Source organism: Tubulanus polymorphus, chromosome 10, assembly GCF_964204645.1.
Source record: "Tubulanus polymorphus chromosome 10, tnTubPoly1.2, whole genome shotgun sequence".
Taxonomy (NCBI): domain Eukaryota; kingdom Metazoa; phylum Nemertea; class Palaeonemertea; order Tubulaniformes; family Tubulanidae; genus Tubulanus; species Tubulanus polymorphus.
In genome coordinates this window covers 12313894-12328409 of record NC_134034.1, presented here as the reverse complement: position 1 = coordinate 12328409, position 14516 = coordinate 12313894, and the positions used below count along the sequence as shown (strand labels likewise).

The 14516-nt window shown below is 40.0% G+C and overlaps 2 protein-coding genes across 2 annotated transcripts; one reads left to right on the top strand and one right to left on the bottom strand.

Annotated features, from left to right (window-relative positions):
* Window positions 1–255: 255 nt before the first annotated feature.
* Window positions 256–7711, top strand: LOC141911858 (ATP-binding cassette sub-family F member 2-like). The gene is made up of 12 exons (XM_074802932.1): window positions 256–317; window positions 761–931; window positions 1907–2122; window positions 2321–2509; window positions 3400–3667; window positions 4142–4244; window positions 4696–4791; window positions 5177–5296; window positions 5557–5829; window positions 5920–6039; window positions 6383–6586; window positions 7116–7711. The coding sequence occupies exons 2-12, from the start codon at window positions 769–771 to the stop codon at window positions 7257–7259; spliced, it is 1896 nt and encodes a 631-aa protein (XP_074659033.1). The 5' UTR covers window positions 256–317; window positions 761–768; the 3' UTR covers window positions 7260–7711.
* Window positions 7712–9363: 1652 nt separating this feature from the next.
* Window positions 9364–14056, bottom strand: LOC141911745 (uncharacterized). Its single transcript, XM_074802780.1, has 9 exons — window positions 13867–14056; window positions 13656–13750; window positions 13425–13498; window positions 13117–13189; window positions 12432–12583; window positions 11764–11873; window positions 11167–11255; window positions 11001–11089; window positions 9364–10902 (listed from the first exon to the last, which is right to left on the bottom strand). The coding sequence occupies exons 1-9, from the start codon at window positions 13936–13938 to the stop codon at window positions 10061–10063; spliced, it is 1596 nt and encodes a 531-aa protein (XP_074658881.1). The 5' UTR covers window positions 13939–14056; the 3' UTR covers window positions 9364–10060.
* Between the last annotated feature and the right edge of the window lie 460 nt (window positions 14057–14516).

Sequence of the window (14516 nt, the reverse complement as noted above, 5' to 3'; positions counted from 1 at the left end):
ATAATATTTGTACGGGATAGAAATTTTCATCAATTATTGTAGTTCCAGCGTGTACCACCAGGGCCGGGTCACGATATAGTTTTCTACAGTAACATAAGAAATTAAATTCCTGGGTGTCAATGCTGTTTCAGTAATTCATTAAATGTTTTCACTATGTTTCTAGCTGCAGAAGTCCTTTTTTGGCCGAGTAAACAGAAATTGCTGCTTACAGACTACGGACCGGACACAACGTCCGGTGCCCCTTACAGCTGATTAGTTGGTATTGCCCATGTGGGGATTTTCTACAGTCTGGTAACATAAAATAGTGACAATTTAAAGTGAGTTTGACGCGTTAATCCGCTGATAATCATTCAATCGGTTAATCATTAATATTCATAAACTGATAAACTATCGTTGTGTGCCCTTCATTGGGTTTAGAACCGACCCTTAATTAGTTAAAAATCGTTTTTAAAATACCCTTTTTCGTACTACTACTACTATTGAATGTTTAGTCATCACTCATTCTTTGACGTCATAAATTTTTTTGAAAAAAATACATTTCATTAATCCATATATTTCTATTCAGGTTGTTTTTCCAAAGAGACCATTGTTTTCTGATTGTCACAACTTGAGAACATTTGATTGAATAAATATATTTTCAAAATTTTTGTAAGCCTTACTTAGAGCTAAGCCCCTGCCGAGCTTTTTTTTTGGGCCATCCACTCTTTGATATTGATCTATTTTCTGTTTGATTGAAAAGTTTTTAAAAATTAAATTTTAGTTAAAAACATGCCATCAGATGCTAAGAAAAAGCGCGCAGCCGCTAAGAAAGACGCATCCAAGAAAAAAACAGACGGCAGCAGACGCGGTTCGGCAGCCTCAGTTTCATCTACTGCAAACGGAACAGCCAATGGGAGTGGTTCATCGACTCCCGTTAAAAAAAATGGTACATGTAAGTATCTTTTATATTGTGTGTATTTGATGGTGGTTCCGGTGGACTGACTTGTTAGTTCTATTGAACTAGAACTGTATACCTTATACGCCGCACTGTGTGGTTGATTTAATACTATACAGTTCTATTGTAAACAGCTGTTTATCTTATACGTGGCACCATGGGGTTAGTTCTATTAAATAGAACTGTATACCTTATACCCCGCACTGTGGGGTTAGTTATATTGAATGGAACTGTATATCATATATGCTGCACTGTGGGGTTAGTTCTATTGAATAGAACTGTATAGCTAATACACCGCACTGTGGGGTTAGTTCTATTAAATAGAACTGTATATCTAATATGCCGCACTGTGGGGTTAGTTCTATTAAATAGAACTGTATACCTTATACACCGCACTGTGGGGTTAGTTCTATTGAATAGAACTGTATACCTTATACGCTGCATTGTGGGGTTAGTTCTACTGAATAGAACTGTATACCTTACACGCCGCACTGTGGGGTTAGTTCTATTAAATAGAACTGTATAGCTAATACACCGCACTGTGGGTAGGGTTCTATAGAATAGAACTGTATACCTTATACGCCGCACTGTGGGGTTAATTCTACTGAATGGAACTGTATATCATATATGCTGCACTGCAAGGTAAATTAGCTGTGCATTTGTTAAACACCGCATTGCAGGGTAGAGTTAATAGAACTGTTTATCTTTTCTATCACACTGTGGGGTTGAGGTTATTCTATACAGTTCTGACTATTTAATAGAACTGTATATCTTTTACGTCGCACTATGGGGTTGAGGTAATACTATACAGTTCTATCGGCTAAAGCTGTATATCTTATACGCCACGCTGTGGCGTTAAGGAAAGATAGCAGTGCGTTCGTTAATCGCTGCGGTGGAATTTTCAAATTGTTTTCAGTAATGTATTAAACTGTCGTCAGTAGTGAACGCTGGGTTATTATGTATATGTTGTAGTGAATGGTTTAGACGAAGTGGCAGCTAAACTAGAAGGCATCGACCTCGGAGCGGCTGAACGGTCGTGCACCGGTGTTCTAGCCTCGTATAAAGACAGTCGCGATTTACGAATCGAGAAACTAACGATGCGTTTCCACGGCGTCGAATTACTGACGGAAACGACGCTGACCTTGAACTGCGGCAGACGTTACGGACTGATCGGTTTTAACGGCTGCGGTACGATATTTCTGATTATCCGATGATAAGAAAAAAGTAAAACCTACGGACGATTTTGATGTTTCAACTCAGATGGAAGCCAAAATTCAAACATTTTTCTCTAGATTCGTTTGACTTCAAATTATCGATTTTTTATTTCGATTAAGTTACAGTCGCTTGTCTTTGAAAGGGGATTTTATTTATGATTTATGTTTGTAGGTAAATCTTCGTTGTTGGCGGCGCTCGGTAACAACGAGATCCCGATCCCCGACCACGTCGACGTATTCCACCTGAAACGAGAGATGCCGCCGTCGGATAAAACGGCGTTAGAAACCGTGATGGAAGTCGACAAGGAGCGAATAATCCTCGAGAAAGAGATGGAGGAATTAATTATACGCGGAGACGACGGTTAGTTTGAAATGTCTCGATAATTCCCCCATCGCTTAATGTAATTTACCCCTTCGAGATCATCCTTCGTATAATTCACTCCATGACTTCATCATTCAAAGTTCTCCTTATGACATCATTATCCGCCTACTATTCCCCTGTCACATTTTTCTGCAGTTAGTTTGAAATGCCTCCGTTTTTCCCCCTATGACATCAGCTAACATAATTTCCCCTTTAATATCATCATCATCCTCCATGATTTCCTTTATGACTTCATCATTCAAAGTTCTCCTTATGACATCATTATACGCCTACTATTCCCCTGTCACATTTTTCTGCAGTTAGTTTGAAATGCCTCCGTTTTTCCCCCTATGACATCAGCTAACATAATTTCCCCTTTAATATCATCATCATCCTCCATGATTTCCTTTATGACTTCATCATTCAAAGTTCTCCTTATGACATCATTATCCGCCTACTATTCCCCTGTCACATTTTTCTGCAGTTAGTTTGAAATGCCTCCGTTTTTCCCCCTATGACATCAGCTAACATAATTTCCCCTTTAATATCATCATCATCCTCCATGATTTCCTTTATGAATTCATCATTCAAAGTTCTCCTTATGACATCATTATCCGCCTACTATTCCCCTGTCACATTTTTCTGCAGTTAGTTTGAAATGCCTCCGTATTTCCCCTTTAATATCATCATCATCCTCCATGATTTCCTTTATGACTTCATCATTCGAAGTTCTCCCTATGACATCATCATCTCAATCCCTTGAATTATTTCTGCATAATTCACCTTATGACATCATCATTCTTTGTTATTCCCCATCATTTGAAGTTCTCCGTTATGACATCACCTACCTCCAATATTCCCCGTGTGACATCTTTTTGCTGCGTTTACAGATGCTCACGAAAGAATACAAGACGTGACGGAGCGTCTGGAGGAGATGGACGCCGATAAGGCCGAGTATAAAGCCGGTATGATTCTACACGGTCTCGGCTTCACTCCAGAAATGCAGCGGAAAGCGGTGAAGGACTTCTCCGGAGGTTGGAGGATGAGGATCGCTCTGGCCCGAGCGTTGTTCATCAGACCGACGATGTTGTTACTCGATGAACCGACGAATCATTTAGATTTAGACGCCTGCGTCTGGCTCGAATCGGAACTTAAGGAGTAAGCATTCCGTTTCTCTCAAATTTTTATATCTCGGCGTTCGCAAACTTTTGCTCTTTTCTTGAAAGTCCGGAAATATCACATAATTTGAAATTTTGGTGTCTTGTTCTTACTGGTGACCAGGTGACATGAGGAACCTCTTGTTAAGAAACAACAAACCTCACTGAGGATGGAGGATATCCTAATTTAATAAGGGAATTTGAATTTTTGATGTCTTGTTGTTTTTGCTGTTGACGTGTGGCACAAGCAACCTCTTGATAAGAAGAAACCCCCCACCCCACTGAGTATATCTTACAATTCAACCAGGGTATATTTAGTCATTGTATTCACTGATCTATGAGAACCCTCAGATTCACTTATATCTTAAGCGACTGGATCCTTATCCGCAGTTGTGGCTTGAAAATGTACGTTTAATGCTAATGAGGCGTCTGAATGTAGTTCTAATGGTTATATGTATTTCGTTCGTCTGTGCAGGTATAAGAGAATTCTAGTGATCGTGTCTCACTCTCAGGATTTCCTCAACGGAGTCTGTACGAATATCATTCACATGCATCAAACTAAACTCAAATTCTATACGGTAAGCAATCGGTACTGAAATACTATTCTATACGGTGAGCAATCGGTACCGAAATACTATTCTATACGGTGAGCAATCAGTAACGAAATACTATTCTATACGGTGAGCAATCAGTACCGAAATACTATTCTATACGGTGAGCAATCAGTACCGAAATACTATTCTATACGGTGAGCAATCGGTACCGAAATACTATTCTATACGGTGAGCAATCAGTACCGAAATACTATTCTATACGGTGAGCAATCAGTAACGAAATACTATTCTATACGGTGAGCAATCAGTACCGAAATACTATTCTATACGGTGAGCAATCAGTTACGAAATACTATAATACTGCGGAAAGATGTTTTTTAAGTCGCTCGAAACATTGGTCGCTTTGTAATTTTTGATGATGTTTTTTTTCCGTGCGATTAAGACAGTTTTCTATTGTTTTTCTGTGACGCATTAGGGTAACTACGATCAGTACGTTCAAACTCGCTCGGAAATAGAGGAAAATCAAATGAAATCTTACAAACGACAACAAAGTGAAATCGCTCACATGAAGGTAAATCAACGATCGGTCGATTTCGATCTTTTTTATCGCCGTTCACGTCAAGTGGCGCCACTTAACATAGAAACCGGGGAAAAGTCGGGGGTTTATGTTTTCTTCAGAAAAGTCAGGGAAATTTGTAAAAAAAAAAGAGCTAAAAATTAGGGATAAGTCAGAAAAGTTAGTTGAGATTTCTAGATCACTCATAAAATCAAACAGTTTCCATCTATGCCTTACGTATTTGACTGTGTTAATTGATTGGATTCTTAGCAGATCGAGTCAGGGAAAACAACTTGTCAGCTGGGAAGTCAGGGGAAAAGCAAGTCTAAGTCCAATTAGTGGCCACACTGCGGATTAATTTTCTCTGTAGTTAAATACATTTTATGCGTCTATATTTCAGGATTATATCGCTCGGTTCGGTCACGGTAGCGCGAAGTTAGCGCGACAAGCTCAGAGTAAAGAGAAAACACTGCGGAAGATGGTCGAAGGAGGTCTCACACAGAAAGTCACAACCGACCGGGTCAGTGTCGTTGGAGACGTGAAATTCTGGATGCAATTCCTCGGTTGTGAATTAAGATTCGACTCGTCGAAAATTAACTATTTTTAACTCCGAGTGATCTCAACTGTGAAACTGGATCCCGAAGATATTGATTTTCTTTGAAATTGAGCTCAGTTCGGCAGTTGTGACTTTACATTTGACGCCTAAGATGCCGATTTTCATGATAAAAAGTGATTATTTTAAACTATAAATAATAATTCTCTTGCTGCTGTTTATTGCAGACGTTGACGTTTTATTTCCCGGAATGCGGTAAACTGCCACCGCCGGTGATCCAGGTACAGAACGTCTGTTTCCGTTACTCCGACGATAAACCGTACATCTACCGCGACCTTGACTTCGGGATGGACCTCGACACGCGAGTCGCGCTCGTCGGGCCGAACGGTGCCGGCAAATCAACATTGTTGAAACTGATCGCCGGGCAACTACATCCGACAGACGGATTGATCAGACGTCACTCGCATATTAAAATAGGCCGATATCATCAGCATTTACAGGTAAGAATACTATGGCAAGTGAGGATCCACCAGGTGTCGCTAGTACCGGTAGTTACTTGGTCTTGTATTCGTTTTTTCGCGTCGTTTTAGGAATTGTTAGATCTGGAGCAAACCGCCCTCGACTGGATGATGAAGCAGTTCCCAGATATTAAAGAACGCGAGGAAATGAGGAAGATTATCGGTCGATTCGGGTTAACCGGTCAACAACAGGTGAGTGGCAAGCCCTCATTGGTGTATACAGTAAATTGTGAGGGAGGGAGGGAGAGATGAGAGGGATGGAGGGAGAGATGAGAGGGATGGAGGGAGAGATGAGAGGGAGGGAGGGAGAGATGAGAGGGAGGAGGGAGAGATGAGAGGGAGGGAGAGATGAGAGGGAGGGAGGTAGAGATGAGAGGGAGGAGGGAGAGATGAGAGGGAATTCTCTACAGGGTTCTTACGACTCCTTGATTCTTTTTCTTTCTTAATGGAAAATACCTGAACTAATATCTCTGATTCCCTGATTTGCTAAAACGCTGAAATAGTTTACTGAACTGTGTTGCGGTTATGATTTTAGATTTGTCCGATGCAAAATCTATCCGACGGTCAACGTTGTCGAGTGATATTCGCGTGGTTGGCATGGCAATCGCCGCATCTATTGTTGCTGGACGAACCTACAAATCATTTGGACATCGAAACGATCGATTCGTTGGCCGAAGCTCTCAATGATTTCGACGGAGGAATGGTTTTAGTTAGTCACGACTTCAGACTCATAGCTCAGGTGAATTATTATTACATATTTGCAACTGACAATGGTAAATACGCACTGGTTAGGGATTGGACTTGAATCAAATGTTCAAATCAATCTGAAACAACTCCTACAGGCATTTACTGATATAGGGTGAACCGTTGAGTGTCAGTTTTTGAAAGTGCACTGATAAAATGTCTGGTGTTTGTAGTTCATTTTCAATTAAAAATGTCTCAAGTGAAGTTCTGGACGCATGTGAAGTGTGGACGATCAGTTTTTGAAAGCGTGTTGATAAAATGTCTGGTGTTTGTAGTTCATTTTTGATTAGAAATGTCTCGGGTGAAGCACTGAACACATGTGAAGTGTGGACGATCAGTTTTGTGCTGATAAAATTTCTAGTGTTTATAGTTCATTTTCAATTAGCACTGAACACATGTGAAGTGTGGACTAACAGTTTTTGAAAGTGCGCTGATAGAATGTCTAATGTCTGGTGTTTGTAGTTCATTTTCAATTAGCTACGATCAGAGATTTAAATTTTTCTCTCGTTTCAAAATTCTCGTAGGTCGCGGAGGAAATTTGGATTTGCGACAAGCAGAAGGTCACAAAGTGGGAAGGCAGCATTTTCTCGTACAAACAAAAACTGGTGAAACGCTGCAACAAAGTGTCGCAACAAGAAATGCTGAAATTGAACGGCAACAGTAAATAATGACGGCTTACTTTAGGAAAATGACATTTAGTAGCGCAAAATTGTCGTTTGATTTTCTGTGATCTGAATGTTATTATGATTATAATTATAATTATATTGTAAATTTTCATTGTTACCTGTTCAAAAATCTGCATTCAAAATCGTGGCTTATTATATAGAATTTATTGATCCGCCGCGATATCTTGGAATAAACGATGAAAATTTGTTTATTTTTGCGCGCGCGCGCGCGCGTGTCCCAAATTTAGGTCCTAGTAACTGTGCGTCGTAGCGCGGTGCGGCCATTTTCCGATCGGCTGACCGCTCAGAAATTTCGAACTCGAAAAAAGATGTTGTCGTTGCCTTGTAGCTTTAAAGAAAAGACGAAAGAGTTTGTGTTACTTTAGCCGAGTGCGATTGAAACGTTAAGAGAAAAAAAAATTGCTTAATTTCCCGATAAAAAGTGACTCGTTAAGGATATCAGGGTTCATTGGAAGCAGCAACATTGATGAAAATATTGTTTCAAGGCTGCGATTAACCATTAATTTTGAAGAAGGGCCTGCTAGAATCGGAGGTGGCAGTCGAAAACAATTCATTAAATCGGCCCTCCAGAATATCTTGGGGCTGAGTTTCGCGAAAAAGTTAGAATTTTTGGTTTGATTACTATTGTTTAAATCATGGTTTCAATGAGGAACTTTTAAGCTTACGCTTTTTCTTCAAACTGGAATTAGACGCAGTTTTAAACCTTCCGATTAAGCCTGGTGCACGTTTTGCCCGACTGGTTCTCCGGGGGATGGCAAAATCTGTAGTAAACCGGAGAAGCGGCCGACGCAATGAACCCTGGTATGATGGTTTGAGTCTCGTTGTAATGTGTCTGTGTCTGTGAGCTGTCTCGTAAAAACATGTTCATAACGAACCTAAACCAACTGTAGTAGAAATCCACAATGGTATAAATTTTATCATCTTAAACTGCGTGGCGCCCGTTGATTATTATACGCTGACGGAAAAACTGCTTTTAAAATCTAGAACGAAAAACTAAACGAAAAATTGTCATCAACTTTTTCGATGTTTTTAATTTATTGAAACTACAGTTAGAACCCAGATTTCGATCTTGTATTATTTTTAGTTTATCTGGAAAAATCTGAAATTTCTCGACCACCAGATGAATTTCATCGCTCCCAACTCCGCGGGTTCTACTGTAATTTCAGATTTTAGTAGAATTGATACGATTCGTGTGTAAGGGTAAAAAATTAAGTGTGAAACGTCAGCCTGGGTTGCCGCAGTCTGCTCTCGGGGAGTCTGAATTCTGCTTCCTGGCGGAGTCTCGTGGCGCAGCCTACCGCCGTTTAGGATCCGCAGAAATCTTAGGCTCCCAAGAGACGATTTCTGTACTCGTATGGAAAATATTATACTTAAATTATTAAAGTCCGTTTTTTTAATGGAAGAAAAAAGAAATTTGTTTCGTTTGCTCGATGTTTCAAAGGATTCCTGTTGAGGTTATTGAATTTATACCTACACACCGGCGGGATGCTCCATTCACTACTCCCGAGTCCCGGCGTACTGCACTATACAATGGAGTAGACGGTGTTTCAACTCTGCAAATTACCGAAGGGTAATAGATCTCGATAAATGCACCATTTAGGCTAAACAAAAATGATACCTTGTTTCTCCGCAGCGGCCGAGTCATTTTTGTAAAATATGATAAAATTTGTAAACAGTTCATTTCTACAGCGGCCGGGTCTGTTATGGTAAAATGATCACGATTTAAAAAAAAGTAATGTATAGGGTAGATAGGCGGCCGGCCGGGTCAACATTTAAGCTCAGCAGAGCGGAGAAACAGGGTATCAATTTTTTTAGCCTTATATCCATTCCAATAATGCTGGAGGCTTGTAAAGAGTTTAGGAGTCCTGCTGCAAAAATCCGTTTATTTGATCCAGTTCGTTAGTTCGGGCCAACATATGGCATCTGCCGAGACTGTTTTGTTCCATAACGTAGCACTTGCTGTATTTACTACATGGGAAGAGATTGCATGTTGGTTGGATGGAGTCTACAAGTTGAGTTGAAAACTTCCTTGATTTCGTAAAAATCCACTTCAGCAGGAGACATTTCTCTATTGAAAAACCCTTACTTTATTCTCACAATACAATAATACGATACAAACACCAGTTTTAAATTATACAGCATTGAAAATATTTATAATAATTACAATTAAATATTAATCATAATGGTTAGGCAGTGGATATTTTGCCAATGCGGCATTATTCCTGTAAACGCTATTTTGCCAATGGTGCGTTTTGATTGGCTAATTGACACCGCGCATGCGCGCACCGTTATTGTTATATTTTATTACTATATCTTATTATAAACAGCCATTGGCAAAATGGCGTTTACTAAAATAATGCCGCGTTGGCAAAATATCCACTTCCTAATTGGCAACAATATAATTACACAGATAACTGGATGCAGTTCAACAGATGTGATTTATTTACAATTTCACTTAAAAGCAAATTTACTGGTTAATATTTGAAAACAAAGATTCTCTTTATTCCGGAGTCTCGGATTATTGCATGCCGTGTATGATAAAAAAATAGCAAATTTTCTTCATTCAATTCATTTTGATAACGACCCATCAAATACCATGGAAATAGCTCAGAGAGGATCGATTGGTCCAGATCCGAGGCAAACAAAAACATGCAGTTTATTGTAATTGCAACTGAATGCACAATTATGGACCCGAGCCGGGTCGTGGTTCTCAACTTCATCCATTTTGTAAGTGGAGAAACAGTGAAAAAGTCGACGAAATATCTGAAAAACATCTTCATAATTTAATCATCGCTCGAATCGCTTAAAGAATCTGAATAACGTCTTTTCTTGATGAATTTAGGAATAGAACGTGATCTACTGCGATTCCGGGAATGACTCCGCGACCGGCGTTTACGCTCCGCACTCCGCGACCGGCGTTTACGCTCCGTGCTTCGAGATCTATGATTTTTCGCGCGGTTCGGGTTACCTCGACGACGAGTTCTAGAATTACTACGAGACCGACGCCTTTTCTCGGCCTCTCGACTTTCAGACCGGCGACCTCTTGCCTCTCTCATTCTCTCTCTGCTCGGAGACCTCTTTTGTTTCCTCAGATTCTCGGCCTCGCGACTTTGAGATCTTTGTTTACGCGTATCTGACCTTGATCGACTGGGATCGCGTTCACTGTTCGTTGAACGTTTTCTTATTCGACCGCGACGTTCATCTGTAGACGTTCTTTTATTGGCTTTCGTTTCACGCGATTCTTCTCTGCGATGATCATCCGTCTGCCCGCGCTGAGGTGATCTATCGCGCCTGTGATCATTTTTCTGCCCGCGCTGAGGTGATCTATCTTGCCTGTGATCACCCATCTGCCTACGTTGGGGTGATCTATCTTGCCTGCGATCACCCATCTGCCTGCGCTCAGGTGATCTATCTCGCCTATGATCATTTTTCTGCCCGCGTTGTGGTGATCTCACTTGCCTGTGATCAGCCATCTGTCTGCGCTGAGGTGATCTATCTTGCCTATGATCATCTATATGCCCGCGCTGCGATGATCTACGGGATTTTTTTGGAGACGGAGTCGCAACGCTCGCAGAATCCTCGGAACTTTCATTGCGACTTTTCTTTTCATCTTTCTTGTTCTTTTCTAGAAGATAATAAAAGTTTTCGGATACAATTTCCACCAGTGAGGAGAGAAGCCAGCCGAATGGACGAACAACTAATCAGATTTAATCAAAAGTTTACCTCCTTTTTCTTTATCGCTCTTTTTTTTCTTGCCCTTCGATTTGTGTTTATCTTTCTTGTCATTTTTTTTCCGAATTCGATTCAGTTTCCTTCGAAGAAACAACGGAACATTTAAACAGAACCCGACCCACAGAAAACGGCAAATATCTACCCGACCAAAGCTTACTTTAACAATTTCTTCTTTTGTTTCGTCGTCAATGTTTTTAAGAATTCGACCTCAGGGTCGTCATCACCCTCAGCTGCGTTATCTAGATTCTGAAAACCAAAACATATATTTCAAGGTTTTTAATCAGGGGTCTTACTGATCAGTGATCGCAAATCCCCAGATATTTCCTCTGACCCTCGACCGAAAAAATTATCTGATTTAATCACAAGATATCTTCAGTTGGGGCTGTTTATTATTAAGAGTTCCTTGTGTCACTGGTCACCAGCAAGAACAACAAGACACCAGAAATTCAAATTCCCTGATTAAATCATAAGATATCCTCAGTGAGGGCTGTTTCTAATCAAGAGGTTGTGCAACTCGTTACCAGCAAGAACAAGACACCAGAAATTCAAATTCCCTGATTGTGCCACTCGTCCTAAGCAAGAACATCCCAGACACTGAAATATTCAAATTTTAAGTTTTCCCCCGATCCACAAGAACTCAAGAGTCAGAATTCCCTGATTTCCTGGATCTGTAAGAGCCCAAATAAATGCCAGTTCTTAGAGCGTGGTTCAGGGCCTCTTTCCACCATCGTATCAGACACTTAGTCAATTTTACCTGATCGACGAGTTTTTCATCGGTTAAAACGTTTCCGGCTGCCGACGATTTCATGCGTAATCCAGAATCCGTTTTCATGCCTTCGATTAAATCGGTCATTTTCATCGGCTCTGAAATTTAACGCGCATTTTTACCGTCTTAACTTCAATGCGGCGCTCGACTGAAAAACACCACTACCGGGTACTATACAGGGCTCGGTATCGTAGACCGAGTATCAAAGTTATCCCTGGGGGTAAATCCTCAATCTGTAGGTTACAACCAGGATCCAGTTCCACAGTTGTGAGTTAGAGTTAAATCTGAGTTAAAATTAGTTCATTTTCATTGAGTTAACTCAGGGTCAAATCTTAACTCACAACTGTGGAACTGGACCCTGTATAGTTACGAGAAAGCATGGTTATAACTGACAAATTTTAAAATGTTCCCAAGGACTACTTTTTTTCTTCCACATCTATGAAACCCACCCCAGGGGCTTCAGTTGCTGAAAAATTAGTTAGGGTTAGATAAATGCTGTAGTGACAGTTGAAAGTTCATTGTTACTATGGTAGATATCGGCCGGTTATCTTTAACCAACTTTCGAGCAACTGCAGCTACCGATCTTGAGTGGAGTTTACTTAAGCCGATTTATGTTTCCCCCTCTGTGGCACCCCCCTTGAAATTTCGATTCGTACCTGCCGGTGGTTCCATTGTCAATGATTTGCCGAACAGCGGACAAACTTTATCAGTATTCACGTGACCCCAGCGTTTGCACTTGATACACCGTACGTTACGCACTTCAATACCAAACGGCTGATCGCGGATTGTGTCATCGTCTTTCGCGTACCTGAAATAGTGCGTACGATATCATCAATATGCGAGTACTTAAAAAGAAAGCGTGTGCAAGATCATCACTACGAGCCCATTTCATAAGAAAGCGTGTATGACATCATCATTGTGAGAGTATTTCATAACAAAGCGTGTATGACATCATCATTGTGAGTGTATTTCATAACAAAGCGTGTATGAAATCATCATTGTGAGTGTATTTCATAACAAAGTGTGTATGACATCATTGTTGTGAGAGTATTTCAAATGAAAGTGCCCATGACATCATCATTACGTGTGTATTTTGTAAGAAAGCGTGTAGGACATCATCGATACATGTGTATTTTGAAAGAAAGTGCCCATGACATCATCATTACGTGTGTATTTTGTAGAAAAGCGTGTAGGACATCATCGATACATGTGTATTTTGAAAGAAAGTGCCCATGACATCATCATTACGTGTGTATTTTGTCAGAAAGCGTGTAGGACATCATCGATACATGTGTATTTTGAAAGAAATGTCTATGACATCATCATTACGCGTGCACTTACGATTCTCGAGGCGCGTTGAATTTTCTCTGCCATTCAAATTTATATTCAGGTTCATCGTCTTCCTTTTCTTTGTCTACAAAATGTCCCCACCAAATATACTCAGAATTTATTTTTCACTCAGTATTTGGTATAGTTTTGAATAGCTTGATTTATCAAGGGAAAATTTCATTCGATTTTAACTGAAATGTCAAAGAAACCCTTATATTCCTCAATTGCCACAGTAGGATTCGGAGGTTTCCCGTTAACTTTCTTTGAGTAATAGTGTTCTTCCAACACGATTCATAAACAAGGGTAATGGGCATAATTACCTTTTTTAGCACCAGGTGGCGCATCGTACAGAAAACTGAGACCGAGTTTAGCTTTTTCGTCACCGAGAAGAGCCCTGAAACACAAATCTATTATCTTTAACAAGCTCATCTGAAAGCTGTTGCGTCGGTTTTGAAGCTGATCTGAAAATTGTCGGCAGGTTGGATTATAATTGAACTGATCTGAAACTGTCAGGGAGCGTGGATGCGGAGGAAGAGGTGAATTATTTATACCTGTTTTGTAAGACGTCTTGCTCTTTTTGATATTGATTCATCAATTCTTCTTGTTTCTTTTTATCAAATTCAGCTTTTTGTTCGGCCATCCATACCTAACAATAACATAAACAGCCAGCTTATAGTAGAGTTCAGTTCATTAATTAATTGCATTCAATATTCATGAATTTGAAATGGATTTTTTTTTTCAATAATGATGTTTGTATCTTACTCGTTTAATGTTCTCTTTGCTTCCAGGATGGAAGAACTTCTTTGTCATATAATTATTGAAACCTTTCCCCATCTTGAAGCTCGCTGGTTGTCACTGATCACACGGGGTCTTGATCGGTTAATTGGTTCAGATTTTGCTAATTGTTTTCAATCGAAATAGATATTTTTCTCGATCTTTATTTTGGTGAATGTTGCATACGGGCAATTCAATTCAATTCAATGTGACACTAAACGCTGGTTTGGGACTTCATTCGCTTGCCATGGTTTGATTTTGTAAAACACGGCTTCAGGACTTTTGAGGCTTGCCAGGGCTTGATTCGCGGTTTCAATTCATGTAAATCTAGATTTTATTGAACATGTACTCGTTTGGGACAGACCACCAGAATTCATATTCATCTTAGCCAAAATATTGGCTCTCGATCACATTTTGCGCACATATATTCATAGTATTCAATACGATAATAGTACATGTGTATATGTCAATAGTCAGATAAGATTCTATATTCCTCGGCTATTACTTGTAAGAAATCGAATCGTGAGAGAGACGAGCAGACGTCGACAATAAATTGATATGTGAATCACAAGTTCGAAATGTAGTGAACATATTATAGAACACTATCAGCTATCAAAACCACATACGTCCAACTAGAC

Excerpts from the sequence above, each read along its gene's own strand:
- LOC141911858 (XM_074802932.1), top strand. The coding sequence starts at position 769 with ATGCCATCAGATGCTAAGAAAAAGCGCGCAGCCGCTAAGAAAGACGCA. Across the intron at positions 2,510-3,399 it reads AATTATACGCGGAGACGACG|ATGCTCACGAAAGAATACAA; the intron begins GTTAGTTTGAAA and ends CTGCGTTTACAG. Across the intron at positions 6,587-7,115 it reads ACTTCAGACTCATAGCTCAG|GTCGCGGAGGAAATTTGGAT; the intron begins GTGAATTATTAT and ends AAATTCTCGTAG.
- LOC141911745 (XM_074802780.1), bottom strand. The coding sequence starts at position 13,938 with ATGGGGAAAGGTTTCAATAATTATATGACAAAGAAGTTCTTCCATCCT. Across the intron at positions 13,499-13,655 it reads CAAGACGTCTTACAAAACAG|GGCTCTTCTCGGTGACGAAA; the intron begins GTATAAATAATT and ends TTTGTGTTTCAG. Across the intron at positions 10,903-11,000 it reads GAGCGATAAAGAAAAAGGAG|AAAAGAACAAGAAAGATGAA; the intron begins GTAAACTTTTGA and ends ATTATCTTCTAG.